This window comes from Xyrauchen texanus, chromosome 42 (assembly GCF_025860055.1).
Source record: "Xyrauchen texanus isolate HMW12.3.18 chromosome 42, RBS_HiC_50CHRs, whole genome shotgun sequence".
Lineage (NCBI taxonomy): Eukaryota > Metazoa > Chordata > Actinopteri > Cypriniformes > Catostomidae > Xyrauchen > Xyrauchen texanus.
Genome location: NC_068317.1, coordinates 17,811,413 through 17,829,128, shown reverse-complemented (window position 1 = coordinate 17,829,128; position 17,716 = coordinate 17,811,413). Strand labels below are relative to the sequence as shown.

Sequence of the window (17,716 nt, the reverse complement as noted above, 5' to 3'; positions counted from 1 at the left end):
ATTTTTCTTTAAGCCTTCTCAGTATAATTCTCTTTGTTCACGTCACTCAGCTAAATTTTCTGGCACTCTTCTGGAAATAATACAGCAGACAATTGTTTTACTTTTTTTTTTTTTTAAGTTCCTGTAAACAATTAAACAGCACCTTGTAATCAGAAACATCGAGATGGAGTGGTCAAAAACCCACAGAAAATAAAGCATAAGAATTATCAATAGTGGAGAAAAACAAAGCATTAACTTACGCCTAAATATTCCCTAATCACAGCAAAGATAATATCAATAAATTATATTAATAAAATTGGTTTACACTGATAAAATAAATAGGGACCTTAAGTCAAGCATGGTATTATTGCTTTGATTCTTATAACATCCCACAGTTTGAAAAATAATGTTTTTTCACTTAACATGGGACAAAGAGCACCTTAAACCAATCTCGCTACCTTTAGTGATGTCTAGTTCAGAGCTGCAATGGTCTCGCTAGACTTTGTGAAACAATACATGATAAAATTGAAGCTCTACCCGATTCCATTTAAAACTTTTGTTCATGCATACAATGAGTACACTGTTCAACAACTTTATAGGAAATCTAATCCAAGAAACTAGTCAGTTTTTTTTTTAATTTCAAGGCACCACAATAGTATGATACTGAGTCTACACTCTCCTCTCATAATTCACCATTGTGTTTACAGCAATTGTGCATTGACACTCAAGAAAATGCATTAAATACCTCTGCACTTTGTTTCTTGAGATGACATGCAAAAACAGTGAAAGTGGCTTTGGTTTCCACAATGAACAAAACCTTTAAAAGAAGCTGGGGTTTGTGTTATAACGTGTTAGAAACATATAGCCTGTAAAAAAAAAAATTGGTCCAAAAGTGTAAAGAATGCATTTTCAAAATAACTTGCAGCAAATGGGGAGTACTATGATCCAGAGTACAAAACAATGGTCCATTATTAAATGGATTGCTTCAGCTGTAAACATGACAGAATGTTCAAGTTACTATCAAAAAGTAATCCCAGAGTAAGCGTGTTGGTCGAATAAAAAAAAAAAAAAATGCCCTTGTCCAACAAAACCCGGTTTCTAAGCTGTTTTGGAGATGTATGTGGAGAGAGAATTCCTGAAGAATGTAAGGCAATTATTCAAGGAGGTAGATGGCTTCATGGAATTTCCATTTCACGTTCAATGCCCACATATTTTAGAGCATCGGCTTGACTGTATCTGAAAGGGATATGAAATTATATTTAGGTTTTTAAGCAACATCACCTTTAATAAACTGAGGCAAATCAGCCTTATACACCCAAATAAACAAATTAAAGCATTTAACCATTTTTGCCACAATTCTGTTTTAAGTCATTTGTAGAAGGCCAAAGTGATTATAGCATTTTCTACCTGTAGTCAAAGAACAGTTCCTCTCCAGTCTGTATGGCTCTCTTGGCAAATATGCCAATTCTGTGATCCCCATTAACCATCATGACTGTGGGGGCAGAGAAGAACAGAGCGTGAGTTTAAATTTTACAAACACTCTTCAGCCATCATTCATTGTGTGGAAAAAAGAAGATCCTCTGAAAGTGAATGATGACTTAAGTTAACATTCTGCCAAACATCTTTGTTCCACAGAAGAAAGTCCTACAGGTTGAGTGTGAGGAAGTAAAAAAAAACATTTTTCATTTTTGGGTGAACTACCCATTTTAGACCATTTTCTGCATTCTAAATGATTTACCTTTTGCATAGCAGTTGGGGTTCACGGAGTGGTTGGCAAACCTAATCTTGTTTCCTTTCCTAGTTGCATCAACAACAAAATCTGTGGGTGAAAGTTGAGGTTGTCAGCCAATGAGAGAGCATGTGTTCAGTGCAGTAAAACAAGAGTTTGAGAAATAATTGAGTTACCGTTATTTAGGTTGAACAGGAAGCTGCACATGTATTTGTCATAGACCTTGCCTCTGCGGTCTGCCTCATCCTGGGAGATTATCTATCAGGTAAAAAAAATAGAAATGCGTCATATAAGGAGGAAAGCAAATCTGAACTCTGACATGCGTAATAAACAGTAAGTCATCTCACCTCCCCACAGTACTCAGAAATGAACTCATTTTTCTGAACAGGCTCTTTGATGAAGATGCCCCACCCAGCCACATCAGATGGTGCCAGTAGCAAGTGCTAAAAAAAAGAATAAAAAGGGTAAAAATGGCATACATAAAAAAAAAAAAGAGGGAGCATTATAATTAAGATGTTAATAATCAGAGTTCTCACACTGGTCCCTTGAATTTCAATGAATATCCTTAAGCTTTCTTTAGTTAATACTAGAGAGATTTTTAAAAAACATTCAAAATCACATTGATTTTCTAATGGATCATAAAGACCTGAATATGCCTCGTTTGATTTATTGAAAAGAATTGACTCAAAAGAAAATTCACTCACAAATCATACTAAATCACTATGGTTTTACTCTACACAAGAGCATTACTTAACCGATGAAGAAAAACTCTATTCTCAACTGAAAAAGCTGATGTCAAGGAAATTATTCATTTCTGACTTTTTCAGGCCTAGAAAAAAAAAAAAAAAAGAAAAACAATAATCACTGATATTTCCATGACAGTGGGAGCCTTGAATCATTTGCAACAAATTATATTTTAGAAATACAAATGCAATAAGTTAGTCTATTAACTTACTGCATTTGTTAATTACTTAACAGTAATAATAACGTGTCTGTGCATAATTGGTGCTAATTGGTAAGAATGTGGATTTTTTTCATTTTTAAATTCCTCTTGATAATTTTCACAAAACCTACACATGCATCTTAATGGTGAGACATGACATAATAAATGTACCTTCTTGGCTCCTCTCTGGATGCTACAGTTCTTGCAGGAGACATTTTTACTGTCCCAGTGTTCAGCCGCCCCACAGGTAAGGCACAGGTCAGGGTCACACTCCCGTACGGCCAGGTAACAGGGGCACTGCTTGGTGTTACACTGAGCCTTACAACGGCAACCTGGAAACCGGTTCTGACCTGCACATGCATGACCACTTTTAATACTTCACTAAAGTTATATATTAACTTTACAACATTTTCAAGTTAAAGTTTTCATTGTAGCTCACAGAAGTCTATAAATCACACACTAAACAAGTACCAATCATTTAAATCCAGGAGCATTGTGTGCAAAATATATTCTATATAAAATAATAGATTTAAATGCAAGGCAAAATTAGTTGCTTTCAGCTCGCCATCTCAACACTCTCCATGTTTAGGGGGTAAGAAGCATTAATTTTTTTTGTTTTCTCTTTCCAAGCCCAAGCCACATATTATGATTCTGTGTTTTTCTTTAAGCTGGGTGTCGCATTAAGGTTGCATGCTTGACTGATGTATATACTCACATTCTGAGCTGCACTGGCAGAACTTCTCACAGAAGTTTTGGGCAGTGACACAGGGGCAAGAACTGTCACATGGTTGGCGTGGGTGGTCACATGGCTGGTAGTTGTACACATGATTGGAGGAGCCATCTGTGTGCAGAAAATTAGAGTAATGCACACTTTTGCATTCTTAACTAACCTTCACAATCGAGAGCTTATTTTAAGCCAAGTTTACAGTTGGAGTTTAATTCTTTATCATTCTGCAAACTTCAATACGATACAAACCTTTCTTTAGTTGAATTTTTCGACAATGAGTGGCCCACAACCTAGAACAAGAAACAAGGCGGCAAACAGGTTAGACTTGACTAACTGCATTTATACTGCATTTGTTGAAAGTGAAACAAAAGTGGCCTCCTTTTTGACATACCGGTGTTTCCTCTTTTTCTTCCTTTGAGGGGTGTTTTCATCCACTGCAGGTGCACGTGCGATGATGCTGGATTCTTTTACCCTGAATTCATAAACCTAACAGATCCCAAAACAGGAAAAACCCTCTTAAAACATGAATTCAAATATCAACTAGATACGAGTTCTTATTTCTGCCTTTCGTAATAGCCAAGAAAGGGAGTTGGAGAACGTTTGTTGTTTATTTCCATTTTCTTTTCTAGGAAAGATAGTTGACTCCCCCTTTAGAAATTGGCGAACACACATTCAACATGGTCTTAATATAGCTTATCAGTAAAGCGGGAAAGGCTGAATGCAAGTTTAAAGTGCTTGAGGCATGTTTTCCACATATATATCACATTAAAACAGATTTATGTACCATTAAATAAATAGATACAAATTAGAGGTTGACTGATATTGGATTGTGCTCAGTCCAAAATCCAATTTCAACTTCTCTAATTTAGTCAACAATACCGGCAGTTTTTCTTGCATACCACCACTTCTCAGAGTCTCCCGGTACAATGTAATGTTTTTATTTAATGAGTCAATGATTCGATGTGGCCCGCCAATCGGCAAGTTATTTGGACTTCTAAATGATTTTGATAAAATTGCGATAAATATCCGAGCGATTCTGTGCAAAACTCGGTGAGTTTAACAACACTCAGCATGTGCAGCAGTGGCGGTCATCAAGTATTCCGTGGTCCAGTTCCAGTTTGCCTTTTATTCTCCATTTTTTTCTTTAGTGCTCATAAAAAGATTATGTGAATTGTCACTGAACTTGCCTATGCATATATCCTGACGGTGTTTGGTTCTACATACTGATGTGTGTCAGCGTTCACATTCCTGAACATCATATCATTTGTTCACTGTTCCTAATGACTATCTGCACAAGTATCTGGCTCTTGTGTGCAATAACACAATATGTGCAGGACAAGAAAAGGCTAATTTCACCTCATTGAAGGAGATTCAAATTTAAAAAGGAAGAATAGTCTAGTGTTGTTGATAACAAAATTTTGGCTTCGGTACGATACCAGCCCTGGTACCTCAGTATAAACAATAAAATCAACAAATAAAAAGCCTCAGATTTGATGAAATTACACAGAAAATGACAATTAAAAGAACTAAAAGTCTCACAGATACAGATTATGCGTTTTCCATTTTAATTTTTCTGGATTCCATGTTAAAAGTTTTAATTAAATGTTATGATCAAATGGTGTTTAATCAAATTGATATATACAGCTGTAATAAAATTAAAAATATAACATTTTGGGAGTTTTCTTGCAAAAAATATTGCAATTTTATTTTTGGTAAAAAAAGAAGAGAGACACCTCTTGTTCATTCTGTAGTGTGCAATGCATGTGACTGTATATTATTTAACTAAATGACATCCTGCTGCTGTTTAATGATCACATTTTGCCATACCTAGAAGTTGTTTATTTTATTTTCAATTTGTCATTGATTTCATCTCAAAACTGTCACATACCATATAATTTTGATAATGACAGCATACTGTAATATAGTACCGAAATTAGCAACAAGATGATTTCATACCATTTTAATTATGGTAAACCACGCAACCCTAGAACTGACGTAATGCCCTTTTTTCAGTTTTACATTTATTTTGTGTAAAAAGGCAGTTCTAAATTAAATTGCTATCGCTTTCTTACGTGGGTTGATATTATCAAAGATACAGACTTTAGCAGATCTAAATGCTCTTCCTCAGTTTCCACAAACAATAACCTTAAATTGTAGGCCGTTTTAATTTTCAAAGTAAGGATAATCAAAACCTGTTTGTTAGTTGAGGGTGTGAGGTCATGTTTGTTCTTCTATCAAGTCTTTATTTATGACCAGACTTTAAAAATATAACTTTAAAATAGTTTTTATTTACAATAAAAGACATATTTATGTAAATAAATGCATATTATTATCAGGCTTATTTTTCATGTTAACATGTTAGGCAAGATAAATACAGAAAATAAGATTTGCCCAGTTGAGTTTTCATCTGTAAAATCTGGCCCACGATAGAAAGAAGTTGAAGGGCCCTGCCATAAGTTTATATATTTATTTTTGAATAAACATTTGTAAACAAAAACAGTCGTGCAGTATAATTAAAAAATCAAGTTTAATACTAATAAGGAGAGTACCTGCACTTTTTTCAAGCACTGATTGTGCCGATTTGATGTCAAATCATTGACATTAGGTCATATCACAATTCCTGTCTTTCCTTCACAAAATGTAAGACCTCTTTAAATAAAAATACTTTTGTTGTATCATTTAAGATATTTAAGACTTTATGACCTTAAATTTTGGAAAACTGAATACAAGACATTTAAAGACTTTAAGGATCCATGGGAACCCTGGTATTTACATTTCTTGTTTGGCTGTTTATTTTATGTGAGGAGTAGTAAGTGTTTAGTGTAGACCCTGGAATCTGATATTGAATCTTTCCTCAATAATCTGACCACAGAACTATTTGATAAAATCCACAAATTGCTGAAATCTTGATTAATTCAATCTAAATTGTTTACCAAATTGTTGGAGTTAAGAATATTTCAGAAGAGCCGCATTCAGTTAGTGAGGCTGACAAATTGACCCCAATTTGGCACTGAAATTGAAAGAGATAGAGTTGCAAATCAAACGGCAAGAGCATGATACACGTTTGCTGCATTTGTGTAGAAAAGAGAATGTGCAGCGTGTATCGCAGTTCAGCCTCCCTCTGCTCCTACCCATGTTGGTGTCTATACTTCTGCCCAGCCCGGCACAGGTCGTGCACCTGATGGTGCTTCTGTTCCCTTTGACCCTAGCAGGTATATTAAACTTGTCCCTCCATTCTGAAGTCGATGCTTATTTTGTTGCGTTTTCGTGAATTGCTGTGAAACTGAATTGGCCAAAAGAAATGTGGGTGTTAATAATGTTGCATTTGAATGAACAAAAAGTAGCCTCACTTTTTGCTGCTGCTGTGTTAGCAAATGAATATGTCCTTAGGGATAAGACTGTGTTCTCTCCTGCTGCTCGTCAAGAGTCCGATGTTGATGTTTTCCCACGAGGCGAAAAACGTTGTTAAATCGTTTGCCTAAAAGTGAGCAGCATCCAACACAACGCAAGGATGAGTCTAAATGTGTTTGTTTTTACTGCTTTGATCCCAGTCACTTTATCTCTTGACTGCAAGGCATGGAAACAAAAATAAGTGCCATTTCTAAAACTAAAAGCATTGCAAATGTGGTTTTCAGTCCTTTGCCTATGTGGAGGATTATGATTTGTCTGATTCCTGTGTTTGGTCCCTTTCAAATGAAGGGTAGTGTTTCCATTTACCCTAAATCCGCTGCCTTACCCAATTGTTACTGAATCTATTGTATGCAAGTAAGACATGCCAGGTGTTTCCCCTCTGTGTTCCTGGTGTGCGCAGTTAAGCGTTTCGAGGCGTGCAAGTATGAAGATGTGATAGACCCGTTTGATTCTTTTCTCACTCCCTCAGTTCCCCCTGTTGAGCTCTGTCTATCTGTAGACAGAAGTGTTGTGGAAGATGACCTTGGTTCTACTGTTAACGGAGACCCATCTCTGAAAGTTGGCAGGCAGAGAGCAACTTGGTTGGATGGTGTCGATAATGTAAATGTTAGCTATTTTTGGGATAAAGTTGTTCTGATGTTTAAGTAGATGTCTCAAGTCCTTAAAGAGGCTGGGTTGAGCCCAACTTATCAAATTGTACTACCTATTGGTTACCATCTACTAGTTCTCAAACTCACCCATGACCACATTCTTCCTGGAGATTTAGGCATTAACAAAACTTTCCAGTGTGTAACTAAGTATTTCTATTGGCCTGGCTAAGAACAGCTGTCTCAAAGTACTGTCGTTCTTGCCATGCATGTCAAATTGCAGGCAAACCAAATCATTCAACCAGCCCCAGCTGCATACTTATTGTGTTGAAAGCAGTAAAAATTGGGCCAACAGCCTTCCTTTGCTCCTCTTTGCAATCAGAGAAACTGTTCAGGAGTCCTTGGGTTTCAGCCCTGCCAAACTAGGCTTTGGTCATACTATTAGGGGCCTGCTGAAACTATTAAGTGAACTGCTTCTTACTGTAGGCTCGACACTAACTCCTGTGTTAAAGCACCTGACTTAGCTCATCCGTTTAAGTTAGAGGTTGATACAAGCACTACTGGTGCCGGAGCAGTCCTTTTACAATGGAGCAACGCCAGAGTTGATCACCCAATTTGTTACTTTTCAAAGAAATTGCAAGTGCAATTATAGCACCATTAAAAAAGAAGCTGTTGTCCTGTTGATGGCACTCAAACACTTTGAAATCTACTTGGGTGGTAGATAATATTCAATTGTTGTGTACACTGACCATAACCCGCTGGTCTCTCTCTCCTGTAAGAGCAACTCGAATCAATGCTTAATGTGTTGGCGTCTCATAATTCAAGAATTCAACCTGGACATTAGCCATAGAAGGGGTGCTAAAAACATTGTTACAGATGTGCTGTCCAAAGCCCACAGTGCTGAAGATTGACAAGTGCTTGTTGTAATGAGTGATCTTTTGTAGTACCTAAAAAAAAAAAGTGTGTATTTTTTCGTTGGGGAGGTGTCATGTTGTAAGTCGTATTCAATGCGGTGTAACATTTTATCTGTTTTGGTTATGTATTTTGGGATGAGAATGTCTAGTGTGACATGTATGTTTTTCCCCTGGCTTTTCTCCTCTCTCTCTCCTTCTCCCTTTCACTCTAATCACTACCAGGTGAGAGCACTAACAAGGATTTGTTCTGATTTGTATGACTGTGAGCTGCTGAAGGATAAAAGCTGCTGGAAAGTTTCATTCCGATCTCCCCTCTCAGACATGTTGTTATAATCTCTTGAGAATTTGTTGTATATCACTTGAGATTGCATTTGTGCCTATTGAAAGAACTGTTGTTAAAAGGTGTTAAAAGTTATTGTCAAGTGTGCCTTGAAATGATTACTTTGTGAGCATTTGTAGGGAGATGGGTACCATTTTGCTTAATATCTGTTTTCAGGTAGAAAGGGAGTTAGAGTATGTTTATGTTGTTTATTTCCATTTTCTATTCTAGGAAAGTTAGTTGACTCCCCCTTTAAGAATGAATAAACTTTTGTTTGCTATTTTGGCCATTGCACCCTCCTGAAGCCTTTTTGCACTTTTTGAGTGCTGGGAAGGAAGAGGGGAACCACAACCTTCTTGTTAGTTTTCCCAACCTAGACTGGGACTAATAACAGTTTAACAAAGTACATTTTTTAAACTACACCAATTCATGTTGCCTAAAGGACAACATGAAGGAAACTGCAGAATCACACATTTCTTTCAACTGCCCGTTGTGGATGTCACATTCTGTGAATGAAGACCTTTTTAACAACTATATATAATTACTACATATACATGCATGGCTAATCCAGACACAAGGAAAACATTGTTAGAGGTATAAAAGTATATTTCTCAGTTATTTCCAAGTCTTCACTGAACTAACATTTGGAAAGTAGGCTATGGAACTTCTGGTTTTTGCTCAGAACGAACTGAAACGAAAAACATTTTATTTTTAGTGTCTGAGGCCTGTGACATGAAACTATATTTAATAATTGTACTTGAAAGTAATTTCTATCAGCTCTTTAAAATAGAGCAAGTATGTAGGTTTTTTTTACGTAAAAGTAACATGAAACACCAATATAAAATTCTTATAGAATAGAATCTTTAATCATAAACCTTTCAAATGTGTGTACCTGTCTGCAGGTCTTTGTGCCAATGAGTCTGGCAATTGCGCAGAAGTTGTCATAGTAAGTGCCGATGAGCACTCGGAACAGAGATGCCTCGGCTCCACTCCAGTCCACGTTTTCAGGAGGCTCTGAGCTCAATTTCAACTTCACTGGAGTCTGACAGCGAGAGTTTGCCTCTGTACAACACACATAATCACATATTGCACAACTACCAACCAACTATTTTAGCTAAGACTTTCATTAGAAATAAATATAAATGAGCACACTAGTGTAATATGTCACAGCCCCTCAATCAATACCTGAGGAGCTGGTGGTTTCATCCTTTTTGTCATCTTCGTCTTTATCATTACAGTCATTCCCATCTGCCCCTCCCTCTTGGTCGCTGTCAGTGTCTTTAGTCTCAGTGTTAAACGTTGGGGTGCTGGGTCTACTATTGCTGTTTGGGAGTCTCCCTCTGCGTCTGCCGACTGTGCGCTTGGAAGGGGTCTTGGCACGCTCTGCAACCACACCTGCAGGGAATTCCCTAACCATGCCATCCTGAAGAGAAACAGATGTGTACGCTCAGTATAAAATAAACAAGACCAGAACCGGATAAATTAAACACTTCAGACAGATTTGCTGATTAACAGACTATGTCCTTGAATAATCTGTGTTTTAGGAAAATCATGGATAATTTACAAACATACAGAGAGGGAAAAAAGTATTTGATCCCCTGCTGATATTGTACGTTTGCCCACTGACAAACAAATGATCAGTCTATAATTTTAATTGTAGGTTAATTTGAACAGTGAGAGACAGAATAACACCACAAAAATCCAGAAAAACGCATGTCAAACATTTTATAAATTGAATTGCATTTTAATGAGGGAAATAAGTATTTAAGTATACTTGTGACTATTACACTATTGAATTTAACATTAACCAACAACAATAAACTCTGTTAAAGTATTGTTCACTGTTAGTTCATGTTAGTTCATGTTAACTATTGTGTTAAATAATGTTAATGTATACAACCTTATTGTAAATTGTTACTGCTTAAACAAGTTTGATTTTTATCTTCAGGATTGATAATATCTTCCAATTCTGATTGGGTGAAGAAATGCACTTGCCTGAACCATATACATATAGCAATAATTGCCACATGGTTTGCTGTCCACCAAATTCTCCATGTTCTTGCGCTTGTATGTGTTTGGAGTTGCATGGAAAGCTGCAAATTAAAATAAAAAAGCTATTTACTTAAAAAAGTTAAATCTTGAGAAGAAATTTAAGTGTGAATTTAAGTGTCAAGGACTTTGTGCAATCATTGCTTACGGTGGAGGAAACAGTCGTATTTGAAGCAACGCCTGCAGAAGAGTGTGTGGAAGGAGTGCAGACTCTGCTCTCTCTGAACTGATTTAGCATTTGGCCCATCGATGTTGGGGGTGCATTCAGGTGGAAGAGCTCCTGGGAGCTGCTGCTCAGTGAGCTCTTTGTACCTGAGCAGAGAGGGGCATCAAGACTTTGTCACAATTACAACAAACAATATCTGCTGCTTAGGGTAATGTTTTTACAGACACATCTGACATACTTTTCTTTGAGTTCTTCAGGTGAACCTTTATCAGGAAACATGGAAGAAATGGCTTCAAAGATTTTTTCAGAGGGGAACTTTTTAGATCTTTCAATGTTGAAACCTGTTGGACAGAAAAACAAGGCAAAACAGAGTTTGTGATCAAGGGATAGATTACATAATAAATCAAGACATTGCATATAATACATGCAGTTGTGTGTAATAAAATGCCTGTTTATCGTCAGAACTAAAGGACATGAGACAGATTTGTTTGTAAATCTACATAGATTGAACTTTACATAAAACATTTTAACTGCTGCTTGCAAACATATTCTATAATGTTGAGCAAGCAACTGGAAATCTTTTGAAGCTTTATAAACAAAGTGTGTATTTTGTGAGCTTAATATATTTAGAATTTCATTCAGTATATCTCTGAACCAAAACAACGAATACACACTTATTTATTAAAAATAAAATACATCTCCAAACTGTTTAAAGTAATTAGTACATTAACACCAAGACTCTGCTCAGGCTTAATTTACTCTCAGAATTAATTTGGTCATTGTGAGAGTCTTCAGTGTCATCTTTTCCATCACAGAGTTCCATCTTCTCCAATTTACAATCATGCTGATCCTCATCTTCATCATCTTCCTCATTGTCACTGTACTGATTGAGCGCATTCACTAGCTCCACAAAGATCTCATCATTTATAAAGCCACACTCTGCACACAGAACACAAAATAGGAAATCAATGTCTCGTTTCAAGACAACATGCAATCAAATGTTAGTTCTGCTTAAAGGGATAATTGCTTTCAAAGTTTATACTTTAGCTTTTGGAGCTTATGAAGGAAGAATCCATTTAAATTTTAAACCCTGACCTCTATCTCCATGGACTTTTCCATCATAGTTTTTAATAAGCTCTTCAATGAAGGTGCCATCTTGATCAAGGATTTCATCACCCATGTAAGGGATGTTGTGCAATACCGTTTCATCTTCAACCTAAAACAGAATACAACATTTAAAGAATGCTTTGCTTTTAATACTTGTATTTCTCAAACACATGCATAAATAGAATTTGGTTTTACCATAAAGTTTTGCTGGAGTGGTGACCATGAATACATAACGGGCACAGAAGCCACAGCGTTCAGTGTTTTTAGAGGAATGACTTGTCTGGAAAACTCTGAGAAGCCACTGTCAACAGTGCACTAAAAAATTATCGAGCTGTGTTAAATTTCAATGAGAGATGAAATCCCATAACACATATAAAAAAATGAGTCATATGATGTACCACAATCTTTTATTGAGAGGTAACATTTCTAATTCAATAGTAACATATACCATGGAGAATAATGACCCATATACTTATATAGCCTATGAGGCTGGGCACAATGAAACACATAGGATTTGAGAACTCACATGTAAAATAATAAACACAAATAGGTATTATCATTAAGTACGGAAAAGGGGGCTAAAATATTACATTAAATAAACTGACAAAAGCTCAGATGGCATTCAAAATGCATACTAATGCATTCTGGGAGAATCTCAATTAGATGTGTTCAAACCTCTCTAGTCCCACGCAAGGAGCTTACAGGTGTCATAATGTGAACAGGTTGTATCCGTCTCAGTTTCCATTCTTGGTTCAATATGTCTGTGCGTTCCAAGATCTTCTGTCTGTTGGAGCTGAACATGCTCTGTAAAACAAGAAAATATATTTTAATATTAAATCGTCCTAGAGTCAGGTAGGCAACAGGGTTTTTTCCCCCCAAAGGCCATTAGTGTCCTCCACTGGGGGATAAACAATATAACGAAATCCATTTATACAGCAGAAATGTATCTCTGCTGTATTAGTCCTTGGATCACCTTGACCTCATCTGCCCTCCTAAAACGTTTGAGCTGCCGAAGTCGCATGTACTCAGACTTCACACGTCTCCTCCAGCAAACCGGACCCTTCTCCGATTTCCTCCCAGTCAATCCCATGGTTTCCCTATAGACATTTACAGTATGGTTTTACGTTTAATGCTAGACAAATATAGAAACATACAACTTGGTTATAGTGTACAGAAATGTCCAGACATTGTTTACCCTCTTGTCCTGGAATAATAGTAAAATACAGCAAATGCATTCATGTAACTCACACAGGAAAGTGCAGCTGCCACAGTTTAGATGCATATGGCAGATCTACTCTCTCACCATATGGTTTCAAGTAGTGAAAGTGAACAATAATTCAAATGAATGAATCTACAATAGAGTGTAAAAGGCATCTCTGCTGTTGTCATGATTTATCTAACATTCTGTGGATATGTGAGCTGAATATGTAACAGAGCAGCTGAGTCAGGAGGTGGCATGCTAGACAGTGACAAAGTGTGACTTTTAAGTTCACAGGTTTCCCCCTCCAACTGCAATTTTTCCCCAATATACGCTCAGCATCATTTCCAAATCATGTAGTTACTCTCCTAGTAACAAAATTCTGATTTAATATCAAGGCACATAAATGTCCTTCTTTATCCATGAATGCACTTTCTGTGATCCAAATGAAAAGCTTGGCCATTACATTTGCTAAATCTTTATCATCAAAGTGACAGGTGTATAAACTCATTGGCGCCCCTACTGGTGTAATGTAGCACTGCAGCGACTTCAAACTGTATCAGAACCTTCAAATTTGATTATTTGACTATTTATTCAAACTAACATAATAAGAACAGTAAATCAAGCAGTAATGACAAACTGTTGAACATTGACAACGTTGGGAAAACTAATGAAAGATTATAAACGCATATGGGATAAGATGGGCACATGCTTGGAATTGTATACCACTTTACATTTATGTGGGTATTTCTGTATCGTTAACATTCGAACTTAAAGAACGTGATGTTACAACAAACATTGAAAAGAAACTGCGCATGCACAATATCTTCCCACGTGTCAATCCGATTTGCTGCAACACTGAAATGTAACAGACTGACGTTCTAAATTGGAATGTTTACGGATCATAGAATGCGTAAAGTTCCGCGTCAGTCTGTCCCGCTCTCCGTCAGTTACTGCAGCTTTCGCGAAAATCTTAATTGAACCACTGAAGGACGATAAGACTAACGAAGAGACCGTTAAGTGCATGGTGTTTGAGTGAAATAACTACATACAACAGTTATTGTGAATTCATAACAGTATATTAACTTCATCATGGCCTGTCAGCAGAAAACTACATGCATCACATTATTTCTAAACGGTCTATAATCTATTTTAACACGATTGATGACTTGCCAATGTTTTAATTTGAAGTTGACTAGTTAACTAGGTTGTCTCAATGTGGTTTTTCGAAAATATCACAGAATCAACAGTCTTCCTCTGGTGCCTACCTGCAAGAGACTAGTCCACATTAAATCAAGCGACTTTTTTGTCAGTTTGTCAGCGCCGTCACCAGTTAAAGATGATCGGTTAACTAAGCTAGCTAACTCAGCTAGCTCGCGGGAAAAGGTCCTTTCAACCCCGCACGTCCGCGTTACCAATACCGGCGAGCCTCGATAAACAAAAGACAATAGCTTCTTTCGCCTTTGTATCTTCAAATATTAGTTTTGTCAGCCGTCCTCCCCTCTTGTGGGTGGCAGACTGTAACCGAATTGGAAATAAATTCGAAATGCATATAAATATTAAATATTTCCGTTTCTTCAAACATTCAAACCCGCTCAGTCTGTCGTTTACACTCAGAATTCACCGCCCACCTCGCGCACTGCAGAACCAACGAGCGCCAAACAGATGAACCAATCATAACCAGCTGTATTCGAAACGTTCAATGTAAACTGGTCCGATTGGTTAGGGATTTTCAGGGACTCGGCCAATCGGATGCGTGACTGCAGTGAGGGACCTGGAGTGGGGGCCATGTGAAGAAGTTGTCTTTGTTCTTGATTTTTAGCGAAAAAATTTTTTAAACTGATAAAACGGAGCGCTATATTACAGTCAATTCTCGGATTTGTATAGCTGCCACGGATCATGCCAGCCCATTATTAAAGTGTTTGCGGGGTTTATATACAGTATAGTGTAAATATGTATGTGTCGATTTCTTTCTTTTGGTAAATTAGAAGGATAAGCATGCTCAGCGTTGTTGCAAATACTGTAAGTAAACAGTTCAATATGACCAGTAAGTCGATACAGTAAACATGTCAATCTATTTTAGCACTGAACTGTGCCACTTCCTGTGGACTATTTGGACTTGGGTCAACCGGTTCGTTAAGTACCGCCCACTCCAATAGAATCTCTCAACGAGGGCGATGACATCACCACACAATTCCTTAGTCCTGTCAAAAAAAAAAATAGACGGATACTGCATCAATCTTTCTGATCATTTACTCACCTGATCACAAAATGCACACAAAGATTTTCTTATCTCAGAATATATTGGCTTTGTCCATACTGCAGGGTAATACAGTTATACCCAGTAAAGAGACAACTATGAACAATGAGGCACTAGTCAAAGTTTCAATCAATTGAGAGTTTACTGAAGACAAAGTACTCTACATTTCCAAAGGCAAAAGATAGAAAAAGTAAATGAGTTGAAGATCTAACCTCAAACTAACTTAGATTACAGAAACAACAGTAAATACTGAATGTATTGACGTCATATAATGAGTATTGAGATCGGATAGATGAACAGTACAGATTATTCTAGAAACATGATGTTCTGTTTAACTACGTGAATGCAATCATTCTAAAGATTATATTTTTAAAACACCAAGTCAAGTTGGTAAACAGAAATGTGTCAGAGGTGAGTCTTCTCGAGATAAACTGGCATCCAGTTCCTCTGACATGATTCTCAAAACTACAAACAATCCCATCAATGACATCATTAGACAGAACACAACATAGGCTCTCTTTTCTCTCAAGGATTCAGACCTCAATGCCTTATCCAGCTGATAACCAAGGAAACTGCTTATGTCAAGATTTAAAGTTAAACAGTTGTTACATTTTGATCCGTTCTTATCCAAAATAGATTTAATTACTTTAAAAGTCAGGGATTAAACCATTGGAGTTGAATGGATGTATTTTAATGCAGCCTTTATGTGCCTCAATGTTTTGGTTACCATTCACTTGCATTGTATGGACCTACAGAGCGGAGATATTCTTCTAAAAATCTTTGTGTTCTGTAGAAGAAAGTCTTGAAAGTTGAAATGAGAGAATTTTCATTTTTGGGTGACCTATCCCTTTAACCCACTCAATGGCCCAAGAAAAGTTAATTATTTAACAGATGTCTGTTTTATGTCTGAAATCAGACCAAAAGCTTAATACTATGTAGTATGTCAATTGTAGTTTCTGTAGCATGCTCTTAAAAATGTACATTTATAAAGGTTTTTCACAATTCAAGTTCATGTAATAAAAAGAAAATAGTTGCATCTGCAATATACAATCTAGTTGTTTTTTATGCTCTCAGCACCAGGCTTCATTTCCCAAAAGGATTGCAAGCTTAAAGTTGATCGTAGAGACTGTGGGATTATACATGCAGAAAAATTGAAACAACATGATTTGAATCTAGGAAAAACCCAACATTTTTAATCCTGGAATTCCTCAGCATCATAAATGAATGGACCAAGCATCGACTTCCTATTGAAGGCCTGTCTTTGGACAACAAAATGGTCAAGACACTCTAAACAACTTAAAGCAAAAAGGGTCATTGGTCAGAAAGGCCCCTCAGCATGACCTTCTGTTAAAGCAGACTTCTCTTTGAAAGGTTTCCAAAAGACCATCAGATTTGCACGACTCTAATACTAACACATTTCATTCTAGTCCAGGAACATTCTACACAAAGTCACAGTACTTTACCGATTTAACCTTCTAAAATGTACAGAATGTGTTTAAATGCACGATTTATACAATACTTGCAAGGTAATTCTGACAATTGCTTTGAACTATGGTAACTTGTATAACTGACAAATTAATGCACTATTTTCAGCAGGAATTTGGTAAAAGAATCTGAAACAAAGGACCATAAAATCAACTGTCGGAAAAGACAGCCCAGTTGAACATGTGACTCTGAAAAGTCACTTCTGATTAGTGCAGGACACCTTTGGGGATGCAGCCAATTTCAGTTAAAATGTTTCCAAACAGGAAGAACATGCTCTCTTCTCTCCTCCTCTCTTGTCATCATCCCTCTCTGCTTGTCTCTCCTGCTCTTCTGACTGCTCAGACTTCGCTCTGACTCTTCCCTCGTGGTCTTCTCTGGATCTCTTCGGAACCAGATCCATGCTATGTGAGGTCCAAGGAAGCACTCTCTATAGTCCATGAGAAGGCCTCGCTTCAAAGCCAACCTCATCATCCTTACAGACAATAACTATCCGATCTTACGGAGGTCCAAAACATCGACGGAACAAACTTTCAACCAAGAGCCAAGGAACACAAGGAAACACCAAAGACATGCAAGTACATCTCCAATATTGTGCTCAAAGTGCTGGTGGATTAGTTAAATACTTTGGGTAATCCGATAGCAAATCAATGTAGACTCAAAGAAGGCTAAATAGTTCTTCAGGCATTGTCAACAGACTCCATAAAGTTCATTTTCACTGTATTGATAATTTATTTCACATTCGGTCACTCTTCTCACCAACCTGTCTCAGATATATATATATATATTTATATGTGTTAGATTAGTTTTATGTTTGGAATAGTAATAAAGTTTGTCTGTATTCA

General features: G+C 36.9%; 1 protein-coding gene across 1 annotated transcript; it reads right to left on the bottom strand.

Annotated features, from left to right (window-relative positions):
• Positions 1–113: 113 nt before the first annotated feature.
• LOC127634984 (histone-lysine N-methyltransferase EZH2) lies at positions 114–14,732 on the bottom strand. Its single transcript, XM_052114768.1, has 20 exons — positions 14,398–14,732; positions 12,905–13,028; positions 12,607–12,735; positions 12,127–12,246; positions 11,920–12,040; positions 11,584–11,763; positions 11,063–11,165; positions 10,807–10,970; positions 10,605–10,702; positions 9,795–10,032; positions 9,502–9,671; positions 3,770–3,864; positions 3,628–3,668; positions 3,367–3,492; positions 2,823–3,001; positions 2,056–2,151; positions 1,885–1,966; positions 1,718–1,798; positions 1,387–1,471; positions 114–1,215 (listed from the first exon to the last, which is right to left on the bottom strand). The coding sequence occupies exons 2-20, from the start codon at positions 13,019–13,021 to the stop codon at positions 1,155–1,157; spliced, it is 2,286 nt and encodes a 761-aa protein (XP_051970728.1). The 5' UTR covers positions 13,022–13,028; positions 14,398–14,732; the 3' UTR covers positions 114–1,154.
• Between the last annotated feature and the right edge of the window lie 2,984 nt (positions 14,733–17,716).

What these genes read in the sequence shown, in the direction of transcription:
- LOC127634984 (XM_052114768.1), bottom strand. Translation starts at nt 13,021, where the DNA reads ATGGGATTGACTGGGAGGAAATCGGAGAAGGGTCCGGTTTGCTGGAGG. An exon ending in GCTATATGTATATGGTTCAG is followed by an intron (nt 10,033 to 10,604) that starts GCAAGTGCATTT and finishes GTTTCTCTTCAG; the next exon opens with GATGGCATGGTTAGGGAATT. An exon ending in AAAAATTCAACTAAAGAAAG is followed by an intron (nt 3,493 to 3,627) that starts GTTTGTATCGTA and finishes TTCTGCACACAG; the next exon opens with ATGGCTCCTCCAATCATGTG.